At 49.6% G+C, this 25,879-nt stretch overlaps 1 protein-coding gene across 1 annotated transcript in view; it reads left to right on the top strand.

The window, feature by feature from the left end:
- GALNT17 (polypeptide N-acetylgalactosaminyltransferase 17) overlaps positions 1–25,879 on the top strand; it is a 419,652-nt gene that overhangs the window by 155,032 nt on the left and 238,741 nt on the right. Inside the window, exon 2 of the mRNA XM_004761697.3 lies at positions 1,073–1,256. Coding sequence (XP_004761754.1) covers positions 1,073–1,256 — 184 coding nt within the window. The remainder of the gene's footprint in view (positions 1–1,072; positions 1,257–25,879) is intronic.

Here is a 25,879-nt window from a genome sequence, read left to right as displayed (position 1 = left end):
CACATGTACCTGTGCACTCGTGTGTGTGTGCACCTGGGCGTGCACGTGTGTGTGCATGCGCACCTGTGTGCGTGCACCTGCGTGTGTGTGTGCACGTGTGTTTGTGCACGCACATGCACCTGTGTGCACATGTGTACCTGTGTGTGCACGTGTGTGTGTGCATGTACACACGTGTGTGTGTGTGTGTGTGTGTGTGCATGCCCACAGCAGTGCTGAGTAGCCTGAGCCTTCGTGATGACGGAAGGGAGTGAGAGCCCTTAACAACCAAGGTTTCCTAGCTGAGAGGTAAAACCTGCCGTAACTCCTGGATTTCACAATTGCTCATCAAGCTGTTTATTATGTGATGGGACAGCAGGTGTAAAGCTGCCACCGTCCTGGGGACAGGCCATTGCTCAGTGCGGCCCGTTACAGAAGCGTCCCCCTCCACTTGGCGTGGTTATCATCCTTGTGGGGTTTCTCCCACCTCTGTGATGTGTTCTGAAACATTCTGCATTTTCTTTCACCATTTAGATGGAATTTAAATAAAACCATTAGGTAAAGAAATGTGTCAGGTTGTTGTACACTTTAAACTCGGGATAAAATCAGTCTGTGCGTCGTCCTCTGTCCAGACGAAGCCAGAGCACCTTGGCTTGGCTGTTCTCCGCGATGGCTGTTCTTTCTCTGGGTCGTGCCTGTAGCTCGTGGAGTGCCGAGGCTGGTCCTCCCTGCCCCGCAGAGAAAGGAAAACAGGCCCGGCCGGGAGCCCTGCATCTGTCCCATTGCTTGTGTCCTTCTTGGTCTGCCTTTTTCCCAGGGTAGAGTCTCTCGGTTTTGTAGACCCCGTCCACTCCGTTCTGCAGAGGAGGCAGAGGCTCCCACCTGGGAGTTACACGTAGCCCCAGAACTCTCTGTTGCCCCGACCTTCCTCTCAATGATACAAATGCGTTCAGGGCATATTCCTTGATTGTCTGTTCGAGAAGTAATAAGCCGTGACAGGTCATGTGAGACTTGCCGTCAAAGCATGTGTCTGAGTTTGAGTGACATACCCTGATGTGGTGGCTTTCTAATAATTGTCTTTCCTTCCTTTTTCTAGGCTTATCCAAGTCCCTTGGGCTCATTGAAGGCTATGGCGGGCGGGGCAAAGGGGGCCTTCCTGCTACCCTTTCGCCCGCTGAAGAGGAGAAAGCCAAGGGACCTCACGAGAAGTATGGCTACAATTCCTACCTCAGTGAGAAAATTTCACTGGATCGTTCCATTCCGGATTATCGTCCCACCAAGTAAGTTGTGATTCAGTCATTCAGAGCGGCCCGCTGTCTCCCAGGATGGGTGGGGACCCGAGTCTGCGACAGGGTCTCATGTCCTTTGTCACTAGCACAGGGCTTCCGCCTTCCTCTGTCTCCTGCATAGTCCACAAACCAAGTCCTGTGGATTATGAAATATTATCTAAATGAAGTCTTGACATTTTTAAAAAAGATTTTATTTATCTGACAGACAGAGATCACAAGTAGGCAGAGAGGCAGGCAGAGAGAGGGGGGAAGCAGGCTCCCTGCCGAGCAGAGAGCCCGATGTGGGACTCGATCCGAGGACCCTGAGATCATGACCTGAGCCGAAGGCAGAGGCTCAACCCACTGAGCCACCCAGGTGCCCCTGAAGTCTTGACTTTTTTTTAAAAGTAACCCAGAAACACACAGGAAAGTCCCCAGTACAAAAAGTCTTCAGTAAAACACAAAACTTGCCATGATCTCGTTACCTAGAGATGGCAGTCAGTCAAATCTTAGCATCTTGTGTTTGAGTCAGTTTTTCTGTACAGATTATGAGCATGTGCATTGTTTGTACGCTTTTCTCATTTAATATGATTTCGTGAGTGCTTGCTGATGTCATTAATTATGATTAACGATGATCATCATTATGACCGTTTTGCATCATTATTTCTGTCGTCGGAAATTTAGGGTATTGTCAGTTTGTCGTCGTTATAAATAACCGCTTGATGAGCATCTTCCCACTCATGTCCCTGTCTGCAGTGAATTGGTATTTATCTTCTGAAAGTATAATATCCCCAGGCCATATCGCAGGGGTACTTCTGGAATCTCTAGATTGATGTTGGAGTTCTGTCCTTCAGAAAGCTGGTGGCCGTCTGCACTCTTGGGGGACTCTTACCTGACCCTTCGCAAACTGGGTCCTGGTGTTTCAAAAACGCCGTGTCACGCTGGTGGGTGAGAAAGTGCATTCCGTGGTTGTTTCAACGTCCACTGTTCTGTTGGAGAGTCTTACCTTTTTTTATAAATTTATTTTATTTATTTTGTATTTTTTTAATTTCTTTTCAGTGTTCCAGAATTCATTGTCCATGCAACACACACCCTCCTTCATACCCACCACCAGGCTCACCCACCCCCACCCCCCACCCCTTGAGAGTTTTCTCTTTTAATCAGTTTGTTCGCGTCTTGGTTGCCTCACAAAAGGTCTTTGTTCTGTGGGCTCAGATTTAAGAATTACTTTTCTCCTTGGAAAGTGGAGAAGAGGGATCAGTCATAGAAGCGGGACGCTGGAGGGAAACCTGTCTTCTGGGCCGGTGACCGTGTTGACTTCACGGGTTCTTTGTCTTCTGTTAGTTGTCGTGTCTCTTTCCTCCCCGTGGAGAGCGTGTCCGAGGTTAGGCTGCTTTATTCCTTTTTCAAATGGGTTTTGGACAAATCGGTTGCGTATCCTGGTTACTGAGAAAAATAGAATCAAGATAAAGAAAATTATCTTAAATGGATTTAAAATTGCAGCATTAGCTGAGAAACCCACTAAATCTCTCTCTGCCTAATAAACATATATTCATCTTGAATCGCTGGGAAAACACACGTCACCCCCGTTGGAAGGGGTTTTGTGCTCCTGGACTTCTGCTCGCAAACACATCTGGCTGTTTTCATTTCCCGGTGCTCTCTGATTAGCCTTTCTTATTTGGACGCTGGCAAACACACAGAGCCATATTTTGGTTGCCTGCCTTTGAGAATGACAATGTTTCCAACATGGAGCTTACTGGAAGTAGGTCCGCCGGACACAGATGAGGAGGGCCTGTTGTGCCGGGTGGTTCCCCGCGCAGGAGGCAGGACCTGGAGAAGACACAGTCCTCCTACTTCTTCTCCAGGGAGGGAGGAGACGTTTAGGCAGGGTGAGTCGGCCCAGTGAGCTGTACGTGGTGTGTGTCAAGCCACAGGTTTACACAGCCCGTGGGGGAGGATCGGGGAAGCTTCCCACGGGAGATGATGCCTGAGCCTGATCTCGAAGGTCATTAGGGGTTGCAAAATGAGCAAAAGGCGGAGGATAGGAACGGACCAGGCAGGGGAACCGCAGGAGCAGAGCTGGGGGTAAATAAAAACATGGTGTATTGGGGGCTGGGGGTGCGTAGTGCAGCGTGCTCCGTACATTAGCGTGGTGTCTTGAACTTTTATCTGGCCCCTCCTGGAACTGTACTAAGATGGTGTAAAGAACGGGAGAGCTGACCTGTAAGGGATGACCGGGCTGGGTAGGGGCTGACCGCCAGCAAGAAACACCTGCAAAATTTCGGGAGATGGGAAGAGCGGACCAGGTGAGGCTGGGGCCGACCTCCTGCCCGTGGTGGGGAAGAGGAGGGACGGATGGTGGCGGAGAGCGGACCGGGTGAGGCTGGGGCCGACCTCCTGCCTGTGGTGGGGACAGATGAGGAATCCAGGCTAGTCACACCTCAGAGCCCCAGAGATCTGGGCATTGGAGGCTCTGAGTGCTTCCGATGGCTGAGAAGTCGATGTGAAGAGCAGGCCTGCAACTGTACCCCCATGTTCTCTCCCCAACACCACCCCTGGCAGAATATGGGCGATTGACTCTCTGGAAAAGGTAAACTTTGGGCTTCAGTTTATAAGACGTAGCCTAGAACAGATGGTCAGACTGGGTGTCATCTGGGGATACCCTCAATGTCGTTACCCCTCCAGGGCTGTGCACCCTCGTAAATCAGTACTTGGGAGAATGTACTCTTGAAGCAGCCAGCCTAAGAAAGGGCTGATAGACGGGATGATTGGCCCCCTCCCCAAACGTCTGAGCTCTGCTCACTGTTTGTAGAGTGTGCCTGTCGTAAGACTCTGTCCCCACACAGCTGTCTCACTCCAAAATAAGAAGAACGATCCAGGATCCCTGGACATCCCAGCAGAGTCTCGGTTATAAAAGTCCTTAACAACAGCTACAACTGGGGGTGCCTGGGTGGCTCAGTGGGTTAAGTGTCTGTCTTCGGCTCAGGTCATGATCTCAGGGTCCTGGGACCGAACCCCAGCATCGGGCTCCCTGCTCAGCAGGAAGCCTGCTTCTGTCTCCACTCCTCCTGCTTGTGTTCCCTCTCTCGCTGTGTCTCTCTCTCTCAAATAAATAAATAAACTCTTTAAAAACAACAACAACAATGACTGTGACAACAGTAGAAAAGGCATTTAGAGGAGGAAGACACTATAAACTTTCGAACTATAATTAGTTAGATCATGGAATGTCTTGTTTTACTCACAAAACAGGAGCCAAGTGCTATGGCAAAGTTATAATCCGAGAATACAAAAAGAAGCCCTGGGAGTTACAAATAAGGTAGGAATGAGTCAACAGAAGAGTGGAAGATAGCACTGAGAAAACCTCCGACAGATCGAGAAAATGAAAAGTAGGAGAGAAAAATTAAAGCAGTGGATCAGTTCAGCATGTTCAGCATAACTAACAGGGATATGGGGAAGAGACCAGAGAACACGGAGAGTAGAAGAAAATCATGAGACCAGTGATGGAGCGTGATTTCCCAGGACCGTAGGACATGAGCTTTCAGGTTAGGGGGTCCACCCCGTGTCTATGGGATGAAAGAAAAGAAGAATTAAACCCACATCACCAAATGTCAGTATGTTTGTGCAGCTCCTCAGAGCACCCCTCTGTTTTCTAGCTGGCATGCTGCCTGATTTGTGAGATGTTTAATAAAACTAGTTACATCTTTAGGTTTTGTTTTATTTAATTAATTTATTTAAAGATTATTTATTTATTTATTGAGAGAGAGAGAGAGTCCACATCGGCAGGGGTAGAGGGAGGAAAAGAGGAAGAGGGAGAGAACCCTCAAGCAGACTCCCCACTGAGCACAGGCCCCCAAAGTGGGGCTCAGTCCTTGGACCCTGAGATCATGACCTGAGCCGAAATCAAAAGTCAGATGCTTAACCACCTGATCCACCCAGGCACCCATGATCTTCAAATTAAAAAATATGTAAAAATGTAAAATCTCAGGACAGGTAAATATATTACATTTAAGTAGGTTCTCCACCGTTGTACCTTCCCTGCATCTGTTTTCAGGAAGCTGCTTCAGGGTATGCTTCAGTAAAACAAGGGAGTAAAGTAAGAAAGAGAATGATAGCAGTATTGAAGACACAGGGAACTCAAACAGGACCATACAAAAGACAGATCCCAGGACACTGATGAAGGGATGCTCCAGGGTAACATTTCAGGGTGACAGCTGTGTGGCAGGTCAAGAGAACACCCATTCCGCACTGGAAAAGGGAGATGGAGGGGCTGTATGAAGTAGGTCTCCAAAGGAGGCCAGGGATAGAATAGTTTGATTATGTCGTGTTTTTTACCGCATCCAGAATTATTATTATTATTAGTAGTCGTAGTAGTATTGGAACGTAATTGACATACAAGCCTGTAACGATTTGATGTTTAGAGACATTGTGGAATGACCACAGGTTTAGTTAATGTTGGTCAGTGCACATAGTTATAGGTTGTCTTTTCTTGTCATGAAGACCTTTGAGTTCTACTGTCTTTGTTAACTTTCACAGGTGTAATACCGTATTATTAACTGGGGTGACCATGCTGTACACGATGTCCCTGGGACGTGCTTACTCTATCCTGGAGATTTCTTCCTCTCAACTCCTTTCCTCTGTTGGGCCTACTCCCCGCCCACCTGCCTCCCGCAGGTCCCAGTCTGTTCTCTGTAGCTTAGTTTGTTTGTTTTTAGATTCCACGGATAAGGGAAATCTTACAGTATTTGTCTTTCTTGGACTGACTTCACCTTGAAGGCCCATCTGTGTTGTCACAAATATCAGGATTTCATTCTTCTGTATGGCAGAATAGGAGTCTGGGGTGTGTGTGTGTGTGTGTGTGTGTGTGTGTGTGTGTGTTTCTGTGTGGCTGCACCAACTCGCATTCCCACCAAGAGTGCACAGGGTTCCCTTTTCTCTAAAATGTGTGTGTGTGTGTTTCTGTGTGGCTGCACCAACTCGCATTCCCACCAAGAGTGCACAGGGTTCCCTTTTCTCTAAATTGTCACCAAAACTTATTTCTTGTGTTTTTTATATTAGCCAGGTGTCAGGTGGTATCTTGTGGTTTTGATTTGTGTTTCCTTTATGATGAGTGATGTTGAGCATCTTTTCATGTGTCTGTTGGCGATCTGTACGTCTTCTTGGGAAAAATGTTCAGATCTTCTGCCCAATTTTCTAATTGGATTGTTTGATATTTTTGCTGTTGAGTTTTATGTATGAATTTTGATATTAATCCCTTACCAGTTATATGATTTACAAATATTTTCTCTCATTTAGACGTTGTCTTTTCTTTTTATCATTGTGTTTAGTTTTGTTAGCTCTGCAGAAGCTTCTTACTTTGATGTAGTCCCACTTGTTTATTTCTGTCTTTCTTGCCTTTGCAAGATTTTTTTAACCATTCTTTCAGAAAGTTTGGGACTAATTAGTGATAGAAACAGAACTGGAAAAAAAAGGGGGGGGGCTTCCGACAAAGCAAAGCAATTGTTAGCCACAGGAAAAAACCTAAGAGTTTTTCAAGAGAGGAATTGTAATTTTATACACTGTGTCTCAGCTGGGCCGGATACAGTCACAGCAGCGTAAGTCCTGGCTACCTCCCTACCTACAGATCATGAGGGGCTGAACGTGGACAGAGGAGGAGGGCCAGACGTGGCTGTGAGGTCTGCGAAGTGGGAGACCATCACATCTTTATCCCCAGAAACAGAAAATCAGTCACAAATATCTAAAATGTGAACATCAAGAAATAGAGGCATTCCCACTGATAACTAGGTACGTGGAGATTACAGAAATGAGATGGGGCCATATATGTTTTGTTTTCACAAAATCAACGTTTAAGTAAGCAGTGAGTGTTAACCTGCACACAAAACAAAGAATTAGGCGCAGGATGGAAGTATGGTAGAAGAAAGACGTAGAGAAGACAGGAAGAGGCGGGTTGGATGATTGCTCACATTTGCCTTTTCAGAGTCTTCTGGCAGCTCCCTGGAGGATGCGTCGGAAGGTGGATTTGGTAATGAATTTGGGAGGTTGCCCATGAGCCATGTATGGCAACCAGAGGCACCATTGTGCATTCCGGGCTCTGCGGCAGAAGTTACCAAATTAGCCTTTGCTCATTGCAGATTAACCCTTGCCATCAAAGAATGGCAGAGGATTTGCCCGTGGAAGCTCCTCTCTGAGCCCTGGGGTGGGAAGAGGGGAGCTGTCTGGGGCCCGAGTAGTTTCTTTCCTCTGAGCTCAGGAGGGAGTATCCCCCGATGGGCGAGATCCTTTTTGTGAGGCTCGCCCAAAGCCCTCCCAGGTGCCGAGATTTAAATTAGCGACTCATCGCAGTTTTGCACAGAACCTGGCGTGACTTTCATTCTTACTGTTTTGTTATCACGCTGCTCTTAAGAAAATTGTTTTTCACAGAAACATGAATGGATCTTTAGGTAGTTGTGGGATCAGCCGTTTGTTCGTCATCTTTCACACAAACGGATTCCAAAATGTTGTTTTCTCTTTCATTCCAGTTCTGTGGGTTGTGTTTTTTTTTTCCTTCCACTGGACAGATCGTTTAAATTTGTATGAGTCCCAAACTGTCAATCCTGCCAATTTCAGTTCTTCACTGCTTTAAAGCCGAGGAAGATAGCGTCCCTCAGAAATACGTGTAAATATTCTCTTCTATTCATGCTGCTTTCCCGGGATGCTTGTAGCTTGCTCCTTCGTCCATCCAGGGGTTATTTGGGAATATGGTACCAGGTGTGTATCTTTTGTTTAAAATGTCTGTCCATTTTATCCAAAGCAGCTTTTAAAAAAAAAAAATCTGTAAGTAATTCTTTGATTTGGAGGTGCTAGATATAATGCAGTTTATACATTTTATAGATCTAGACTTATTTTCTAAGCTGTATACTGTTCCTTTGGTCTCTATTTTTTTTTTCTTTTCCTTTCTTTCTTTGTTTTTTTAAAAATTATTAAAAAATGATTTGGAGGGGCGCCTGGGTGGCTCATGGGTTAAATCCTCTGCCTTCGGCTCAGGTCATGGTCTCAGGGTCCTGGGCTGGAGCCCCACATCAGGCTCCCTGCTCAGTCGGGAGCCTGCTTCCTGCTCTCCCCCTCTGCCTACTTGTGACCTCTGTCTGTCAAATAAATAAAAAATCTTTAAAAAAAAAAAAAAAAGATGATTTTGACTGCCATCTCCAGTCGGCCAGGCACTGTGTGGCTGTGTGGAGGCGAGTCAGGCGCATCCCGGCCCTCTAAGAAACCGGGGATTGTGGGGGGGCGGGTGGCAGAGGGGCTCCCGGGAGTCAGCAGCACGGAGGCAGCCGTGCTCTTACTGGTGAGCAGGAGTTTTTCCCTCAAAGGGAAGGCAGGGGCATTTTAAAGAGAAAAACCTGTGCTTGAGGACTGGACAGGTTCTCGGATTTGGGGGTGAGGGGAGCAGCACACGGACTTCTGGCTGGAACCGAGTTTCCAGAGTGAACCGTGGAAGGAGCGATCGGAGGGCAAGCAGGTGCGGGGTGGGGAGGCAGCCTCAGTACCAGCCTGGGTTTCGTCAGGGTCTTTGGCTCATCAGTGGGTGCGAGTGAAGGGCCGAGGCAGGAGGGTACTGTTGGCATCATCCCCTTTCTGACAAGAGAGAGAATGTTCCCTGCGGCGGGAAGGCATCGGCCGGGCTAGGACAGACGGAGGCCGGTCGCTGGCCGCTGAGGTCGAGTCACCCGGTCGCCGGCCGGTGGTGAAGTCGAGTCGCCCGTCGCCGGCCGGTGAGGTCGAGTCGGCTTCAGCGTCCGCTTGTCCATCCGCCCAGCCCAGTGCTCCGCGCTGCCCGACGGAGAGGACGGCGTCGGTCCAATGCTAGAGGGAGTGATTCCTTATTCCCTCACTGTTTCCACGGAAATCATTTCTCGTAGCAAACCAAGGACTCAGAGGCGGCGTGGACGGGCTAGAGAGAGGAAGACTTCCTGAGATCAGTCAGCGCAGGCAGGGGTCGGATACGGGCGCGGGGGTGCAAGCCCAGGTTTCCCGCCTGGGGGGCAGAGGGCAGTGATTCACTCTCCGGGCCGAGCGTCCGCAGGGGCTCCCGCTGTGTGTGGGAGGAGGACGGCTGGCTGGTCCGCGTTTCCTTGTGGTTTCCTTGAGGCCACCGCCTGAGACGAACCTGTCCAGCTTTCTTCCCTATGTGACTAGGTGTGTGCGAGCGAGGAGGTGACATGGGTGACCCTAGAAGCCAGACAAGGCTTAAAACACCCCACTCTGGTCCCTTGCAGAGAGACGCCAGAGACACCATTCCTTGTCCTGTGGTGGCGTGGGGAGGATCTGCCTGCCCCGTTGTCTGGTAACCCGGGGAGGCAGCCCCCGCCAGCCCCTGCTCCGTGTGCGCTTCTGGGAGCCCCTGCTGAGGTCCTCGCACGCTTTTTATGGCTGGCCCCCTCCTCCCGGATCCATCGGTAGTTTATGGGCCGCTTCTCCTGCTGTCATCTCGGTTTCTCCTTTGGCCTCCTGCTTATGGACCCGGATGTCGGGTGTCCTGGGCGCTCATTTCGCTTTGCTCAGAACGTCCTCTCTTTCCTTGCCACAAATTCTAACCTGTCGTAATCCGACGACACCCGCCTTGGGCACACGAGGCATGAGACGTTTGTAGACTGACTTCATGTCCACAGGGACGGCTGTGCCTTTGGGTTTGGAGGTCGGGAGCTGTGTCCAGGCCGGCTGTGGGGTTTGAGAATCATCCAGTCTAGCAGGTGTCCGAGGTGGAAGTGTGTGTGTGTGTGTGTGTGTGTGTGTGATGTACGCCGTTGCAAGGACCCAACTCAAGGTTTCCAAGAAGCCTGCTGATTATCGAATCGGTGACTGGGCTTTTCTTTCTTTTTTTTTTTTCTGAATCGTTCTTCCAATAATCAATACCTGTGTCTCATAGATCGGTTTTCTAGTGGAGCAGAAGCACCTCAAAGAGGGTCAGGGCCCCCGTGTTAAGCTTTGTCTTTCCTGGATGTGGGCACGGAAGGTCACGGTCCCATAAACACTTACTGGCTGACATTATAAGGAGGGGCTCGGTTAGGAGTGTCCCTGAATCACTAACCGCAATAATTATCCCCGTTTATTGACTGCCTTTTACGTTTTGTCACTGCGCTGCGTGCTTTATCGATCTTGTTTAAATTTAAACTGCTCTCTGAAGTAGCTGCTCCCATCTCTGTTGTGTCAGCGAGGAGGGGGCTTAGGAGAGGTGAGCCCCTGCCCGAGGTCACACAGCCTGTAGGTGCTGGACCCAGATTCAGACCCCCGTGTGTGCGTCTCGGAGGGCTGTGCACTTGCCCGCACACAGTGTTGCCCCTTCAGGCCCTGCCTGTCCCCGCTTGTCTTTCCATGTCCACGCACTGGGACTCTCTAGCTCCACACTGGCTCCGTCAGTAGGAAGAGGCACCCTAAGTCTGAGAAGCAGAACAGTTTCTTTGGAGACAGAGAGAGAGCGTGTGTGTATGTGCACATGTGTGTGTGTGTGCACGCGTGTGTGTGTGGGTGCGTGTGCGCGCACACCCCTCATTTGCTTCTCCTTGTCCCGTCCGCCCCTCGCAACTAGAGCCACGTTCCACCAGCAAAGGGACTGTCCTTCGAATTCAATTCGCTGCTGTCCTATATGGCCCCCTCATACGGGGGGTAAGAGAGTTGAAACCCTCGTTCAAGGATACGGTATTTGTAAAACACAACACGTAAACAGGGCAACACGGACCGGTTCAGGAAATGTCTTGCCGTCGAGCTGCTCTCACCTGGACGGGAGAGCTCACCGAGAGCAAGGAGGAGCTTCTTTGGCTGGCGCTGGTCCCCACCCACAGTCGTGGGAAGTGTGGAAGTAGCAGAACCTCTCCTTTCCTCTCTGCTCCCGTTTCATGGGTTCCTGGGTCTGAAGAGCATGTCTGTGCCACTTAAAATCTGTAGTGGGAGATTTTTCCGAGCGGTCAAGAGCATGGACTTGGAAGTCTGCGTCCCGCTCCTGGCTTTGCCTCTTACTGGCTCTGCAGCCGTGGGCCGCGCATTTAGCCTTTCCGGGCCTCATGTGTGAAGTGCTGCTGCGTTGGTATTTATTTCAGGGAATTGTGGGGAGTAAATCGATTATTTCCTGGGGGCTGCATGGGCTGATCTACCAGACGTGGTCTAAGCCTTTCTCGTGTACTAATGGTACCCAATCGATCAATATTAGCTGCGGCTACTTCTTAAAGTCCTTCCTCCTACATACCCCTCGTCCTAAAACACCTTGTGTGGAACGACAGAAGCTTTAGGGAAGTGTGTCCCTGAAGAATAGGGCACAGCTGTGTATCCTTCATATGGGAAACCAAATGTAGGGTAACGAGTATTCCCTTATCCCCGGGTCAGCCCAGAAATCCAGGGGACCCAGCCTGAGACAGATGCCTGGCTGTGACGAGCGCCTGGGAAGGTCATTTTGGTGTTTGGAGGGCCCAGCGGCAGAGGAGAAGCTGATGGGAGAGATCAGATGCCTCCTGCTTCTGCTTTGCCAGCATCAAGAGCCGTCAAGAGAGTTTACAGTCGGCCCTTGAGCAACGTGAGGGTTGGGGGTGCTGGCGAGAGTCTGCCTACAACTTTTGACTCCCTAAAATCTCCACTACTCCTAGAGAAAAGCAGGTGTTACTAGGAACATCACAAAAAAGAGAAAATACACTTACAGCACTGTTCTGTAAAAACATCTGCGTGTAAGGAATTCACCCACATCCAACCCTGCTTGAACCTAGTCCAAACAGGTCAAAGATCGGCTGTAACATGTGCTCTTATTTCTTTACAAATCGAAATGATTTTTTTTCCTCCACTCATGAAAACGACTCTTCCATGAAAAGGGCTGAATATTCAAAAGCGCATTTTAGAGTGAGGTCTTTGGAGCTTGCAAAAAGTGTAGGTTGCTGGGCTCTCCGGAGTCCCCGGTCGGAAGTCGTGGACACGTTCTGTGAATTAATCCCTTCTCTCGAGGACCGCTGAAACGGTAAGAGAGTTCTGAGAGATGGCTGCTGCTCCGTTGTGGCCTTGTCTGCAGAATGCCTGTGTTCTCGCCAGGTTTTGACTTTTGAGACTTTCTGGGAAGCTGTTCCAATGGGGAGCTTGGCCGCGCCCGAGAGGCCGGCCGTTGGCCTGGGGCAGCTGGGGAGAGCAGAGGAGCCCCATCTTCCCGCTGGACCGGGGTCTCTGTGCAAGCACAGGGAACCCTCTGTTGTCTCAGGTGGGCGCTCCTGCCTTAAATCCCCGACTGTTACGGTCAAGAGGCAGATGGGTAGCCCAGTTTCATTACTGTTTCCTGCCTGTTATGGACAGATGAGAATCTTGGAATAAACATTCTAGAATGTTCTTTGGGTAAAAGTGTCAGGAGTTACCAAAGTGAAATTTGGAAGCTCTAGGGCCTGCCTCCCTGCTTGCCTAAACGTGTGGGTTCTCCCTCTGGAGTGGGGTGGGGGTTACCACTGGGAGGCCCCTCCTCCCCCACCGCGATGGACTCAGAATCTCTGGGAGTGAGGCCCGAGCATCCGCAGGGACCCCCGGGGGGCTCAGTCGGTTAAGGGTCTGCCTTCAGCTCTGGTCATGGTCTCAGGGTCTGGGACCGAGCCCCATGTCAGACTCTCTGCTCAGCGGGGGCCTGCTTCCCCCTCTGCCTGCCAGTCCTCCTGCTTGTGCGTGTGCTCTCTCTGTCTCTATCTCTCTGACAAATAAAGGAAAATCTTCAAAAAAAAAAACCAAAACAAAACAAAAAACAACCACAAGCTTCCCAGGTAACCCCAGTATCGCATCAGGCTGACGCTCGGGCAGGCTCCTCAGATTTCTGGAAGCCTGGCCCTCACAGCTGACTGCCCAAGTCTGCTGGCTAGAACCGTCAGGTCTCTGGGCTGGCGACGGCCGGGCTGGCCAGGCTGCGGGCTGTGAACCGGCAGCTTCGAAAGCTAACTCGCCTGAGCGACGACACCAGGCTGATTCTTATTTCTCAATTCTGAGCGTCCTGCCCCCCCAACTTTCTGAAGCAGGTGGAAGAGGAAACGAGGGTCAGGACAAGGTGGGGTCTCCCCGGCCGGGGGGTCTTGCCTTCGCTGTCGCTTTATCTTCCCTCCTACCCCTTGTTTCTTCCCGTCCCGTGGCCTCCAGTGCATTCGTTTATTTAGTGAGTGAAAATAAGTAGAAACCAACCTTATTTGGGGGCACCTGGCGGGCTCAGTCGGTTAGTTGTCTCCCTCCGGCTCAGATCATGATCCCAGGGTCCGGGAGGCTCCTCCCTCTCGCCCTCTACTCATTCTCTCTCTCTCCCAAATAAAATAAATCTTAAACAAAATCAACCTCAGTTTGAATTATCTTCCTATTCAAATTTCCTTGCACCCCACGGAATGGTTGAGAGCCCTCTGGAGTGTTGCGCACACAGAGGCATAGAGCAGAAGACGGACGCGAAGCCGAAATTCCGTTGGTGCATCGTAAACGTGGGGTCAGAGACGTAGCTAGTGTTTAAGAAAGGATTCTACTTCCAGAGGTAGGGCCAGCCTGGCCGGCCGAACATTTGTGAATGGGCCAGGTTACTCTTTCATTTGAATGTAAAAGGATTCTTGCAAGTGCATCCGAGCGAGGGGCAGGAGAGATTCCCCTCCGTCCGCTCATGCTCCAGACAGCGTTCTGGTCCGGTTCAGTGGCAGGTGATGTCTTCAGGTAGAAACCCAGTGTGAACCATGTCCTGTCCATGCAAACGGCTCTGCCCAGTGGCCTGTTGACAACCGCCAGGCTTCTTGAGTACCAAAAGCGTGCCCCCCAGATGTAGATGCGACTATGGGAAATGGAGTTCTTGATTTATAACCTTAAGTCAAGCTCGTGTTGGGATTTACAGCCGCCATTGTGTCTACTTCTGCAACTCTTTGACGCTTTGTGGGAGGATTTGTAGGCACACGTGAACTGGAGGGGAAGAGCTCACTTCCCAGCAATATTCAGAAATTCCCACAATGGCTGCAACTGGGAACTCCTGCAACGTGCAACCTGTAGGTTTCTAGGGCATTATCCTGCTACCAATGCTACTTGGACTCATACATGCACATGCACACGCACACAGACACACACACACGCACACACACACACACACACACACACAGCCCCCTGTAAGAAAGCCCAAGCCGGCCTCCACAGGCCTGGTGTAAGCAGCCTGCCGAATTCCACTCTGATTTGTCTAGTAGCTAGTTATGTGAAATACTTTCCCGAGAACATTTGTTTCTCAGCCCTGAATGTAATCAATAGAGGCAAACGTTTCTGCAATCACAAGGCCTTTTTTATGTGTGGAGTTCTTGGTGGTTTTTGCTCTGTGAGCAGAGTAAACATCCCCAAAGAGGCAGCAGGGAGTGCCACGGTGCTGGGTAACAAGCTGAGATTTACAGCGCCGGGAGAGCTGGGGGGTGAATAGGCTGCTGGCGGAATGGGCGGAATGGGCTAAATTCAGGTATTAATGGGAGCCTCTGTGTGCACTGCAGAGGGAGACAGGCTCATCAGTATTACGGATGGAAGGTCCTTGGAGTTAATTTGGAAAAAAATCTGATCAGCCAGCAGAGCTCCGAGGATGGATGCAGGAGAAAGAAGACGGTGGCATATGGAGAGAACATATTTGTTCTTGGAAAATCAGTAGAAAATGTTTAATGTCATCATAACCTCATTTGCATAAAAATAGTCATCGGCTGCAAAACGCACGAAAGCAAAAGAAGACGTGGTGCAGCCGACGCTGTTTGAGTCTCGTTTCATTAAGGATAACATAAATGATTCAATTGGATAAATAAATGTAAAATTGCTTCAAGTGGGTGTACGGTGAACCGTCACTCCCTGGGGATTCCTTTAACGGGACGTGTTGCGGCGATGAAGGGAAGCCGCGTGCCTCCGTGGGCAGCACCTCCTGTACCCTGGACCCTTGATAACACCGTCGGGCTCTCCATCACTTGCAAATGCTTTGTGGCCACACACGAAAGTGTCAGTGGCACGGGCCGGTCTGTAAGATGACCTTGAAGACGGTCTCATCCTCATCGTGGGGCATCCAGCCCCCCCCCCTTTGGCCATGGCTCCGCTTAAGCAATGTCTGACCATGGGGCGTCTGAGGAGACTTGGGCTGCTCTGTGGTAGACACAGAATTTTTTTTCTTTTTAAAAAAGATTTTATTTATTTATTTGACATACAGAGATCATAGGTAGGCAAAGAGGCAGGCAGAGAGAGAGGAAGGGAAGCAGGTTCCCTGCCGAGCAGAGAGCCTGATGCTGGGGCTCGATCCCAGGACCCTGAGATCATGACCTGAGCCGAAGGCAGAGGCTTAACCCACTGAGCCACCCAGGCGCCCCTAGACACAGAATTCTTAATAAACGCTTGGAACCCTGGTGGCAGAGTGAGAGCCACTGTTTTTGTCTTACAAAGTCTGGCTGAGGGAATTCTTGTCTAAGTATAAATTGTGGCTGGCGTGGAGAAAATTGATGGAATTTATTAGTTAATTGATTTCAATGGACAGTTCCAAGGGCCATGTAGAGAGCCATGGGAAGGTTCTATGGGGGTTGTAGCAGACGTGTATCACACACACACACACACACACACACACACACACTTGTATTCATTCGGCAAATAATCATGAGTGCCTGTATCCCAGGTACTTTGCTGGATACTGAAATTATGATGGGGGATGCAGAGGAAACTGGGAAGAATACAGACAAGATAATTATAGGTTGTGGATTGTGGCGGGAGCTTCGAAGCAAGCAACAGACTGCTGAGATAGAGTGACTGGACTTGAGGGTGTGCTTTAGGGAAAGGCCCACTGAGGGACTGGAAGCAACTCAGACGCCGGGTAGGAGAACGCTTCTGGTGGAAAGAACAGTCCTCAGAAAGGCCCCGAGTTTGGGGTGGCCTTGGCACCACTATTTATGAACTGGTGGGAACTACTGGCAACGGTTTGAGGAGGATGGAGAGGTGGGTAGGAGCCAGAGCATGTGGGACTGTGGGCAATGATGCAGACCTTGGGATTTACTCCCGTGGGAAGAGAAAGGGAGTTTTTTGGTTGAATAACGTAGCCCCCCAAATGCATGTCTATCTGGAACCTCTGATGGTGACATTCTATGAAAATGTGAGCTTCGCAAAAGAAACTAAGTTTAGATGAGGTCATACCAGATTAGGGCGGGACCTAAATCCGAGGTGACTGGGGTCCTTGTAAGAAGAGGGGAAACGTAGAGACACAGACACAGAGGGAAGAAGCGCGTGGGAAGACACAGGCAGAGTGTCGAGTGATGACATAGTCACAAGCCAAGGGATGCAAACTACTGTCCACGATCTCCAGAAGCTGAGACGCAGCGAGGTTGGGTTCTTTTCTAGAGCCTTTAGAGCATGGCCCCAACACCGTGATTTCAGACTTCTAGCCCCCAGAACTACGTGATAATGGACTTTTGTTGTTTTAAGGCACTCATTTTGTTATGGAAGCTCCAGGATATAATACTAACAGTCATGGAACCCGTTGGAGGTCTGACAGGGGAAATGTCATGACCTGGTGTATGTTTTTCAAGCGTCATCGGAGCGCTTCGGAGGAAGGGGTGTGGAGAGCTACAGTGAAGCAAGGAATCTGGTTTGGAGGATGGTCAAGGTAGGAGACAATAGTGGTTCCAACCAGGTGAGCACAGAGAGATGAAGAAAAGATGAGAGGGTGACGTTGGAGGTAATCATGGGAGACTGCTGAGTTTTAGATGGAGGCATATGGGTAAGGCCATTTGCTGAATTAAGGGGGACTTGGAAGAACTGAATAGATCTGGGGAGATATTTAAGAATTCTACTTTGGACATGTTAAGTTTGATTTGACTTTTAGTCCTGTCATTGGAGATCTCAAATATGTGATTGAACAATTTATGAATCTGGAGCTCAGGTGAGGGTTTGGGGTTGGGGATGTACTTCTGGAGGCATCAGCCGCAGATGCCCGTTGAAACTGAGGTCCCTAAGGACGGCTGGCAATGAGACAAGGGCCCAGGACTGAGCATTAGCGAGGTCATTCCAGATCTCAGAGCATTGGAGGAAGAGAGGAATCCAGCAGTTGATGTGAAGACGGAACAGCAAATAAGGAAGGAGGAAATCCCGGACAACGTAGTAACCTGGAAACCGAAGGCGGAGAGTATTTCCAGAAGGAAGGAGTGGTCACTAGCCGTGAGTGGCACTGAGACGCCAGAAGTAGCCATCGGGTTTGGCAACAGAAGAGCATCATCACCTCCACGGGGGTACCCAGCCCTGGCTGGGAGTGGCCAAGGAGTGAATGGGAGACAGGGAATGGGGGAACGAAGGGACTATTCCTGGTGACTCACTGTGCGGGGAAAGAGTCATGGGGTTGCATCGGGGGGATTTGGGAATCAAAAGAGGTTATTACTGTCCTTGTGCTTATTTTTAAATCTTTGTTAATGACATAAATTCAGACTCACAGAAAAGTTGCAAGAATAGTACAAAAACGTTCTACACACCCTTTACCCAGATTCCTCAAATGTTAACATTTGATCGTATTTCTGTCTGTCCATACATACCCATTTTTACCTGAATGGTTGGAGACGCGACGCCCCTTTCCCTCTTAGTACTTCAGCACGAGTGTCCTGGGGACAAGGGTGCTCTCTCACGTCCTCACAGAACGACACGGATGGTACAGCAGTCCACAGTCCTTTATGTTTCCCCGATGGTCTCCGTACGGTCCTTTTGGAAAAAGGATTGTACACAAATTTATTTGTGTACAAGTGCTGGATCACGAAGGACATGCAGTTGTCATGATTTTTTCATTTTGAAATGGGTCTTCAGCATTTCCTTGTTTTTCGGGACATTGACATTTTCAAAGGCTTGCGAAACACTTTTCAATTTGGACGTGTCCGTTTCTTCAGAATTTGATTCAGGTTAGGCCATCATACAGGAACACCACACAAGGGACGTGTCCCTCTCAGCATGTCTTATGAGGACGCGCGTGGGGTCTAGCGGTTTCATTGCTGGTGGCGGTAATGCCGATCGCTTGGCTATAGGATGTGTCTGCCTGGTTGTCACTTTCCTGTCCCGAGCCGTCCCATGCGTTGTGGAATTAGTGAGAGCGCGTGGGCTCCCTTGCCTTACTTTTGACCCTGATGGAAATGCCTGCCGCGGGACACTGATTTTAGGACTGTGGTGTAGGTGTTTGCCTGGTTAAGAACGTTTCTATCAATTCCTCTTTTCCTGAGTTTTTTTAAATTAGGAGGAGTTGAATTTGTTGAAGGCTTTTCAGTGTTTTCAGTACCTATATGGATAATCATAGATTTTCTTCTTCCCATATTGTGTATTATGCTATTAGATTTCCTCCTGCCGAATCAAATTTGTACCCCTGGAATAAATTCCAGCAGGCCACGGTGTGTTATTTTCTTAGCGTGATAGTCACTCATATTTTATTTAGAAGTTTTGCATCAATATTTGTGATTCTTTCTCTCTGTACTCTCCTTAAGAGGTTTGGGTATCTGTACATCTAAAAAGAATTAGGAAGTTTTCTTCCCTTTTCAATGTGCTAGAGCGACTTCGAGAGAATCACCACTGTGGTCTTTGAAAGTTCGGTAGAATGTATCTGTGAAACCTTCTGGTCCTGAAGGTTCTTTATATGGTAATGCCTTGATGCTTTTTCCTATTTCTTCGAGAGAAGTGGGTCTATCAAGTCTTCTGTCTCTAAAGAGGTCAACCTTGGCAAACTGCCTTTCCTGGGGATATTGTCCATTTTATTTTTATTACAAATTTATTTGTGTACAACTGCAAACTATTCTCAAAAACTATTTCAAGAGTTATTTTTCTCTTTGGTTTCTCATTTTATATTTTTGTGCTTTCTCCTTTTTTGGTTAAACTAGCTAAAGGTTGTATTATTTGATTAATTCCTTTTTAAAAATTAGAATTTTGAGGGGCGCCTGGGTGGCTCAGTCATTAAGCATCTGCCTTCGGCTCAGGTCATGATCCTGGGTCCTGGGATCGAGCCCTGCATTGGGCTCCCAGCTCAGCGGGAAGCCTGCTTCTCCCTCTCCCACTCCCCCTGCTGGTGTTCCCTCTCTCGCTGTCTCTCTCTGTCTGTCAAATTAATTAATTAATTAATTAATTAATTAATTCTTAAAAAGGAAACATGGTTATTCAAAAAATATATATTTATATTTATTATTGCCTTCCTTATATTTCTTTGTGGCTTACTTTGTGGTTCTTTTTCTAGCTTTCTGAGCTGGTAAAGAAATTCAAGTATCTTTATTGCTAAAAGTTTTCAGGTTTCAAATATTCTTACTACTTAGAAGTTTCCCACTGATTTTATATGCTGTTTGCATCATCATTACTTTTTAGAAGTACTTTAATTTGGGTTTCTACTTACCCCAGACTCAAGATTTGTTTAGTCGTATTTTTTTTTTAATTTTCAGGTGGATGGCTTTAGAAAATCATGAGTAATATTTATTTGATTGCGTCGTGACCACAGAATGTTGTTTGTCCTCTTTCTGCTTTATGATGTGTCCTGGTGTTTCCTTTGTGATTATTTTTTACAACTTTCCCTGAGGTTGAGAAGAAGGTGTTTTGTCTATTTCTGGAAGTAGCGTTTGGTGGAGAGCCGTAAGTGCTGTTATCGTGGTTGTATTACTTAAGCATTCCCTCTCTCTCTCTTTCTATAAATATATATATATATAAATATAATAATTATATGTATATATTTGAACAACAGTGCCTTTATTTATTTATTTATTTATTTAGGAGAGGGAGCTAGAGCGGGCGAGAGCACACACGAGGGGAGGGAGGGGCAGAGGGAGAGGCAGAGGCCGCCTCCCCACCGAGCAGGGAGCCTGCCTCTCAGGACTCCATCCCAGGGCCTGGGGATCGTGACCTGAGCTGAAGGCAGACACTTCACCGACTGAGCCCCCCAGGCGCCCCGTGAGCGTTCTAATTTTTACTCGCTGTCTCTCTGATTTGCTTGTGCGAAGAGCGGGGCGTTAATATTTCTGCCCAGCGGGGGTGCTCGCCTGTGCTCCTTGCGTCCACCGTAGTGGTTCCCGAGACGGTGGCCGCGCTATTTGGCGCCTACATAGGAAAAATCCCCACATCCTCACTGTGCATTATGCCTTGGAGCGTTACAAAGTAACCTTAATTCCGCTTCACTGGGTGTCTTTAATGCGTTCAGTCTTGTACCTCCTTTGGGTGACATCAGGTTCCCGCACCCTGCTTTTTCTTTCTTCTGCTATGAACGAAAATGGGAAGTTTTGAGGGTTCTGTGTGTTAGAGTAATGCTCTAGTTTTATTTGTTCTTTTAGCCATTATTGGTCATTATTTTGGAGAATCTGGTGAGAGATTTGGATTTCTGGAGGCCGAACCTTTCGAGGCTGCTCTTAAGTTGGGAGATACAGGATTTAAAGTTTATCCCGATAAGGATGTTGACCTACGTCAGGGAAGCAGCTGCGCCAAAACCCCTTTGCAGTTCTTGATGTAGCACACGGTCCTAGATTCTACCCTAAGGAGACTGGGTGGGAGTCCCTGGAAGGGGCCCAGCAGCTGGTTCGTCCAGGGGCATCTCAGGTAGTTCTTACACTCATTAAAGTGTGGGGGCCACGGATGTAGATGGGAAAAGTGATGAAATCAGATAACAGAAACTACCCTTGGTCACAGCACAGCCAGTCCGGAATTGGGGGGACTTTGTGTCGCTCAGGTAATATTTACCATCAGAAAGCACAAAAGAAAAAATCTCCCCATATATTTTTTTTTGCTCCTTACTATTAGGAGAGAAGAACATAGGACCATCTGGTATCTGAGATTTAGAAATACCCAAGCATTGTCAGTGTCTGTTGTCGTACAGCATTCACACCAATTTCCGCTGTCTTGTCTGTCTGCGGGATTCGGAGCCGTGGCTGATGCCCCGAGGCCGTGTTCCGCGGGACTTGCGAGATGACTTTTCTGTCACAGACCACTCCTTCCTTCTGGGTTCCTTGCTTCAGGGACTCCCGGGACCTGGAAATCACGTTTCTTCCTCTTCTTTCCGCGTCGTGATCATGGAGACTACATCTCGTCTGGATTGGTGGTCTTCATATCTAGGGGACCCGATGGACTAATTTTTAAACCAGTGAGTTCTCTAGAGGTTTCTAGAAAACAGTGGAGATACCGAATTGCTTGGATTTAGTTAATACTGTGTTTCCGTTGTGTTTGGTTGAACTGTACAAAATTGCTACATTGGACCAGAAACGGCCGTCTCCTGGGGTGCCTCGTACCTCTTCAGGTCTTTGAAACCGGGGCCAGGGTCTGGCCCAGCTACTGGCTTCCTGTTAGTCCACATGAGGGGGACCCCTCTCTGCTTTTCTCTTTATTATGGGTCACTTATTTATGGAGGCAACTTGTCAGATGTTCTAAGCGCTTCTTTTTTTACGCGACCGACGGCTTCATGAGTTCCTTCACACTCGGCTGGAAGACCCGGAATGGAAGTCAGCCCAGGATCGGATTTTCATTTTTTCAAAAAAAAAGCCTCTGCCATTTTGTTGTGATCTGGGAGCCAGGAAGCCCGATGGGCGCGCCCCTCACGGCGAGCCTCCGCACCCAAAGCACCCCCCCCCCCATTCTCTGTACGATGGTCTTGATGCTCCTTTCCCGTGCGCCGGCTCACTCTTCCTCTCGGGAAGAGTCTCCGGTTCGTTTCATCAAATAGCGGTCCCTGTTCCTGCTCACCGTGTGGCGGGCGCAGGGCTAAGCGCTTGAGGGCTGTGCACGCGGACGAGCTGTGCTCCCGACGGCGCGGAGGTTTGGAGCTGCTGGGAGGAGCGGGTGCGTCGGTATAGGACCTCAGTGGCACTGACCTCCCGTCGAGCCTTACTCTTCTGGCCTAGATCGAAGCCCTTCTGCTTCAGGTCACGAATCCCGGTAACCGTGGCACAGTGACGTTATAAATAGCATCGAATCTTGACTGCAGGTGAGCTCCGAGAGAGGGGGAGAGAGAGAGAGAGAGAAAGAGAGAGAGAGAGAGAAAGAGAGAAAGAGAGGGAGAGAGCAGGCAGAGATGGGACAAAACGTGGAGCACAGTTTGTCTGGGTGTTTGTCTGTGGGGTTGGACCATGGCTGGGTCTGGGTGCTGTTTGTGTCCCCACAAGGCCGACTGCGCGATTTTCGTGTCTGTGGTTAGAAGGCTTCTGGGGAGTGTGTCTGCGTGCAGACTTGCTTTCTGCCCGTGAGCACGTGTGTTCATGCTTAACTGATGTAAGGGCTACGTTTCCCCCAACATATTACACCAAATGTACTTAACAGCAATTAGAATGTTTGCCGCCTGCTGTGTGCAGATCTCGCCGGAAAACAAAACTCTCCTAAATGGCGGTGTAAGTAATTCCGAAGATTAAAGCCAGTGATTTGCAGAGCGCCTGGTTTGTTTGCTTCCTGCAAATATCAAGATTAACAAAGAAATTCATTGATCCCGGTTCGCCTCCTCGAAGCCGGCGCGCGGGCCCCAGGGAGCACATCACGCGTGGCTCGGCGATTCAGACGAACACTTGCTGATACTTCCTTTCCCGGCCACGGTGCTGAATTAGTGGCATTTCTCTTGGCAAAAGGGGTCTCGAGAAAACAGATCAGTTTATGTGTGTTTTCCCCGGAAAGGCTCCAGCCAGCCCTCCCCCAGTCACGGCCTTCCCAAGCGGGCATGACCAATTCACAGGTCTGGAAAGGGCAGCTCGGGTCCCGACGCAGGGCCCTGCCCCCTCCCTGGGTTGTGCGATGCTGGCTGGATCTGAGCCGCTGGGCAACTGTGGAACCGGTTCTTGGCTCCGGCGAAGTTGCTCTACAAGCCTCCCTTCCATTTCTAACGTGTGAGTTGACTCAAGAGCCTGTCATTTTGGACAATGAGTGACGTGCCGTGGATGGTGCCAGGGGCTGGGGGACACGGTTGTGACGGTGAGGCGGTGTCATCTCCAAACACACACAGTGACCAGCGACCAGCGACCAGCACTGGCTGCCGTTGTAGGCAGTGTCTTGGGACGGTGCTCAGTGCCTGTTCCTTTCTGTGCACACTCGCCTGCGCCCTGCCCCCGTCTCCCCTGCTTGGGATCACCTGACTTCAGGTCATCCTCCGTGTCCCTCCCAGACCCTTCCTCTTCCTCACTCTTCTCCTGGAACGACGGCGTGACTTGCCCACAGCGAGGAGGTGGCATAGTCCGTCCTGCTGTAAATCCTTAGGGTTCCAGGTGTGGTCCACGGACCCCCAGCCGCCTCATGAGCTGGGAGGTTGTTAGCCGTGCGGGATCATGGACCTCTCCAGTCCTCCTGAGCGGCATCTGCTCTTTGACCAGCTTCTCCGGTGGTTCGCATGGAGGGTCCAGTCAGAGAAGCCTGGTCTGGGGCCAGTACCGTGACTCAGACTCCCAGGAAGCCTCATTCTCACCTTCTGGAGCAGCCCTGAGGCCTCCCGGCTAGTCCCCTCTGGCTAGGCGAGGCGCGTGGTGGTCTTCAGATGCCTCCCTTGCCCACCTCCCATGGCTCTCTGGTGGCCAGACTGTCCAACCAGGTACCCTGGGGCAGAGAGGCTGTCCCGCCCCAGGCCTACCCAGGCCTGAAGACTGTGCCCCATGTAGCATCATTGAAAGCCGCGGAGGCCGTGTGGGAGGCAGAAACAACCGTCCGTGCAGTCACTTCCAGCCGAGACAAGGAGCTGCAGTCAGCGGGTTCTCAGAGGTGTCAAATCATCGTGATGATCACTGTATCATAGAAGACGGACACGGAGGTCCTGTGCCCCGGATTCTGTACCGATGGGTGACAGACCAGCACTTCGCTTCCACCTGCAGTAGGCATATTTGTACCCTGCCCGCTTCTCTGCAGGCCGCCGACCCCCCTGCCCGCCTGGCAGGAGCCAGGACTGGAAGGGTCCACAGGCTGCCCAGGGAGGTGCACAGCGCTTCCCAGAAGCTCCAGGACGTACAGCAGGAAATGTCTGCTGACCATTGCAGGACATCAGCCAAGCAGTCCCGGCTGGACATGCCCTTTGATGCCTTTCTGACAACATGCAGATTTCCCTTGGGAACACTGAAAGCGGTGCTTGGGCTGTCTTTGTCTCCAGAAACCCGGGATGTTCCCCCTCCCGCACCCATCATGGCCAGCATTTTGCATCTTCTGTCATTCCCTGCTGTACCTGCCACATCCGCCTGGACCCAGAGACTGTGCGTGCAGGGACAAGTTACAGAATTCTCGCGTGCCACTGCCAGCTCCTACACCTGGACAGTGAACAGGCAAGGAAGACGGATCTTTGGAGCCAGGCCCCCGCTTCGGGGAGGCTCCGCATTCAGCAGGACCAAGGAGGCCGCTGAGGGACACCTTTGCGGAAGCTGGGGTCTGCCTCACGCCTGACCTTTCAGTCCAGACCTGTTCTCACGCCCTGGCTGGCCTGGATACGGAGCTCAGTGTGGCGGGAACAGGATGCTGACTCTTGGTCCGAATATGATTGCCAACTCCTCGAGCAAAGACATGGTGATCACCCACACTGTAGGGACCGGGGTGTTCTTACAGTTTTTCCTTTGCAGACACGGTGGGGGGGTCTGGAGCCTGTCCTCAAGGGACTTGGTGCCCCCACCATTAGCGCACCCAGGCCCATCCCAATCCCTGTTCTGGGAGGTGTTTGTGTGGGGGGCGGATTCCCAGTGTAACATCATTTTGCCAAATAACAGCGTTCCTGTAAATACTCCTTTGGACCAGCGTGCACAGTCGAAGATTTTATGGAGTACTGCCGACATTTTTTACCTTCTTTTTTTTTTTTTTTTTTTAGAACCCATTTGCAATTACTCATGAAGGCAATTTTTAAACACAGACACACACAGACCAGAGTCGAGGAGTAGAATATTTTAGGATGAGAAGACTTAGATGTGCAGGGACAGTCATTTTGAAAAAGTCATTACTTTGCCTGCTAGACCTTAACACACTTCCCGCCTGCAGTCAGACCCGCTGGCAGAATCGGGAACGGGATTCTTTAAGGATGTCGGAGCACGGGACCAGAGGGTCTCATTTGCTGGGGCTGAGTGCCAACTGAAGACTCCTCTTTTTCAACCCATTTCTGGGCTCTTTCCTTCCCCTCCTGCGCCGCCTTTCTGGGAGGAGGTTTTAATCTATTTCTTCTTCCACGAATGGTACAAAGTGCTGTGTTGGAATTTACAGATGTTTCCTATGATTTTCTACCTGCCACATCCAGTAGATTTTTTCGCGTCTCTTTTTAACTTAAAGAGAGTATGCAAGTAACAGTTGAATGTATTATTTATGAATTGTGTTGATGGATATAGGGCAAAAAAAAAGTTCTTCTTAAAGCCCCAGATCCAAACATCCCTCATCTCAACAGCCGTAACCGCTGTCGGCCTCTGTGTCTATCTGAGGTTTCTTTACGACTGGATGTGCCGGCATGTTCATTGTTAATTTGTCGGGTGCTGTTGACCCGTTCTTGAAGGATTTTGCCCGTGTGTACTCCAGTCCGCAGCGTAGGAGGATTTCCTCCTCCCTCACATTGGATGAGACTGTGTAAGATCTGTCTTCGTTTTGTTTTGCCAACCCAAAGGAGTGAAAAAAAAAATACTTTGTTATAGCTCTTGGATGCATTTCTTTGATTACTATAGAGATTGATCACCTTTTCGTGAATTTATTGGACATTTTTGCTTCTTTGGATTTCCGAGAGA

This window comes from Mustela putorius, unplaced genomic scaffold (assembly GCF_011764305.1).
Source record: "Mustela putorius furo isolate JIRA1106 unplaced genomic scaffold, ASM1176430v1.1 tig00000139_pilon_pilon_pilon, whole genome shotgun sequence".
NCBI classification, from domain to species: domain Eukaryota; kingdom Metazoa; phylum Chordata; class Mammalia; order Carnivora; family Mustelidae; genus Mustela; species Mustela putorius.
This window is presented reverse-complemented; position numbering and strand designations above follow the sequence as displayed.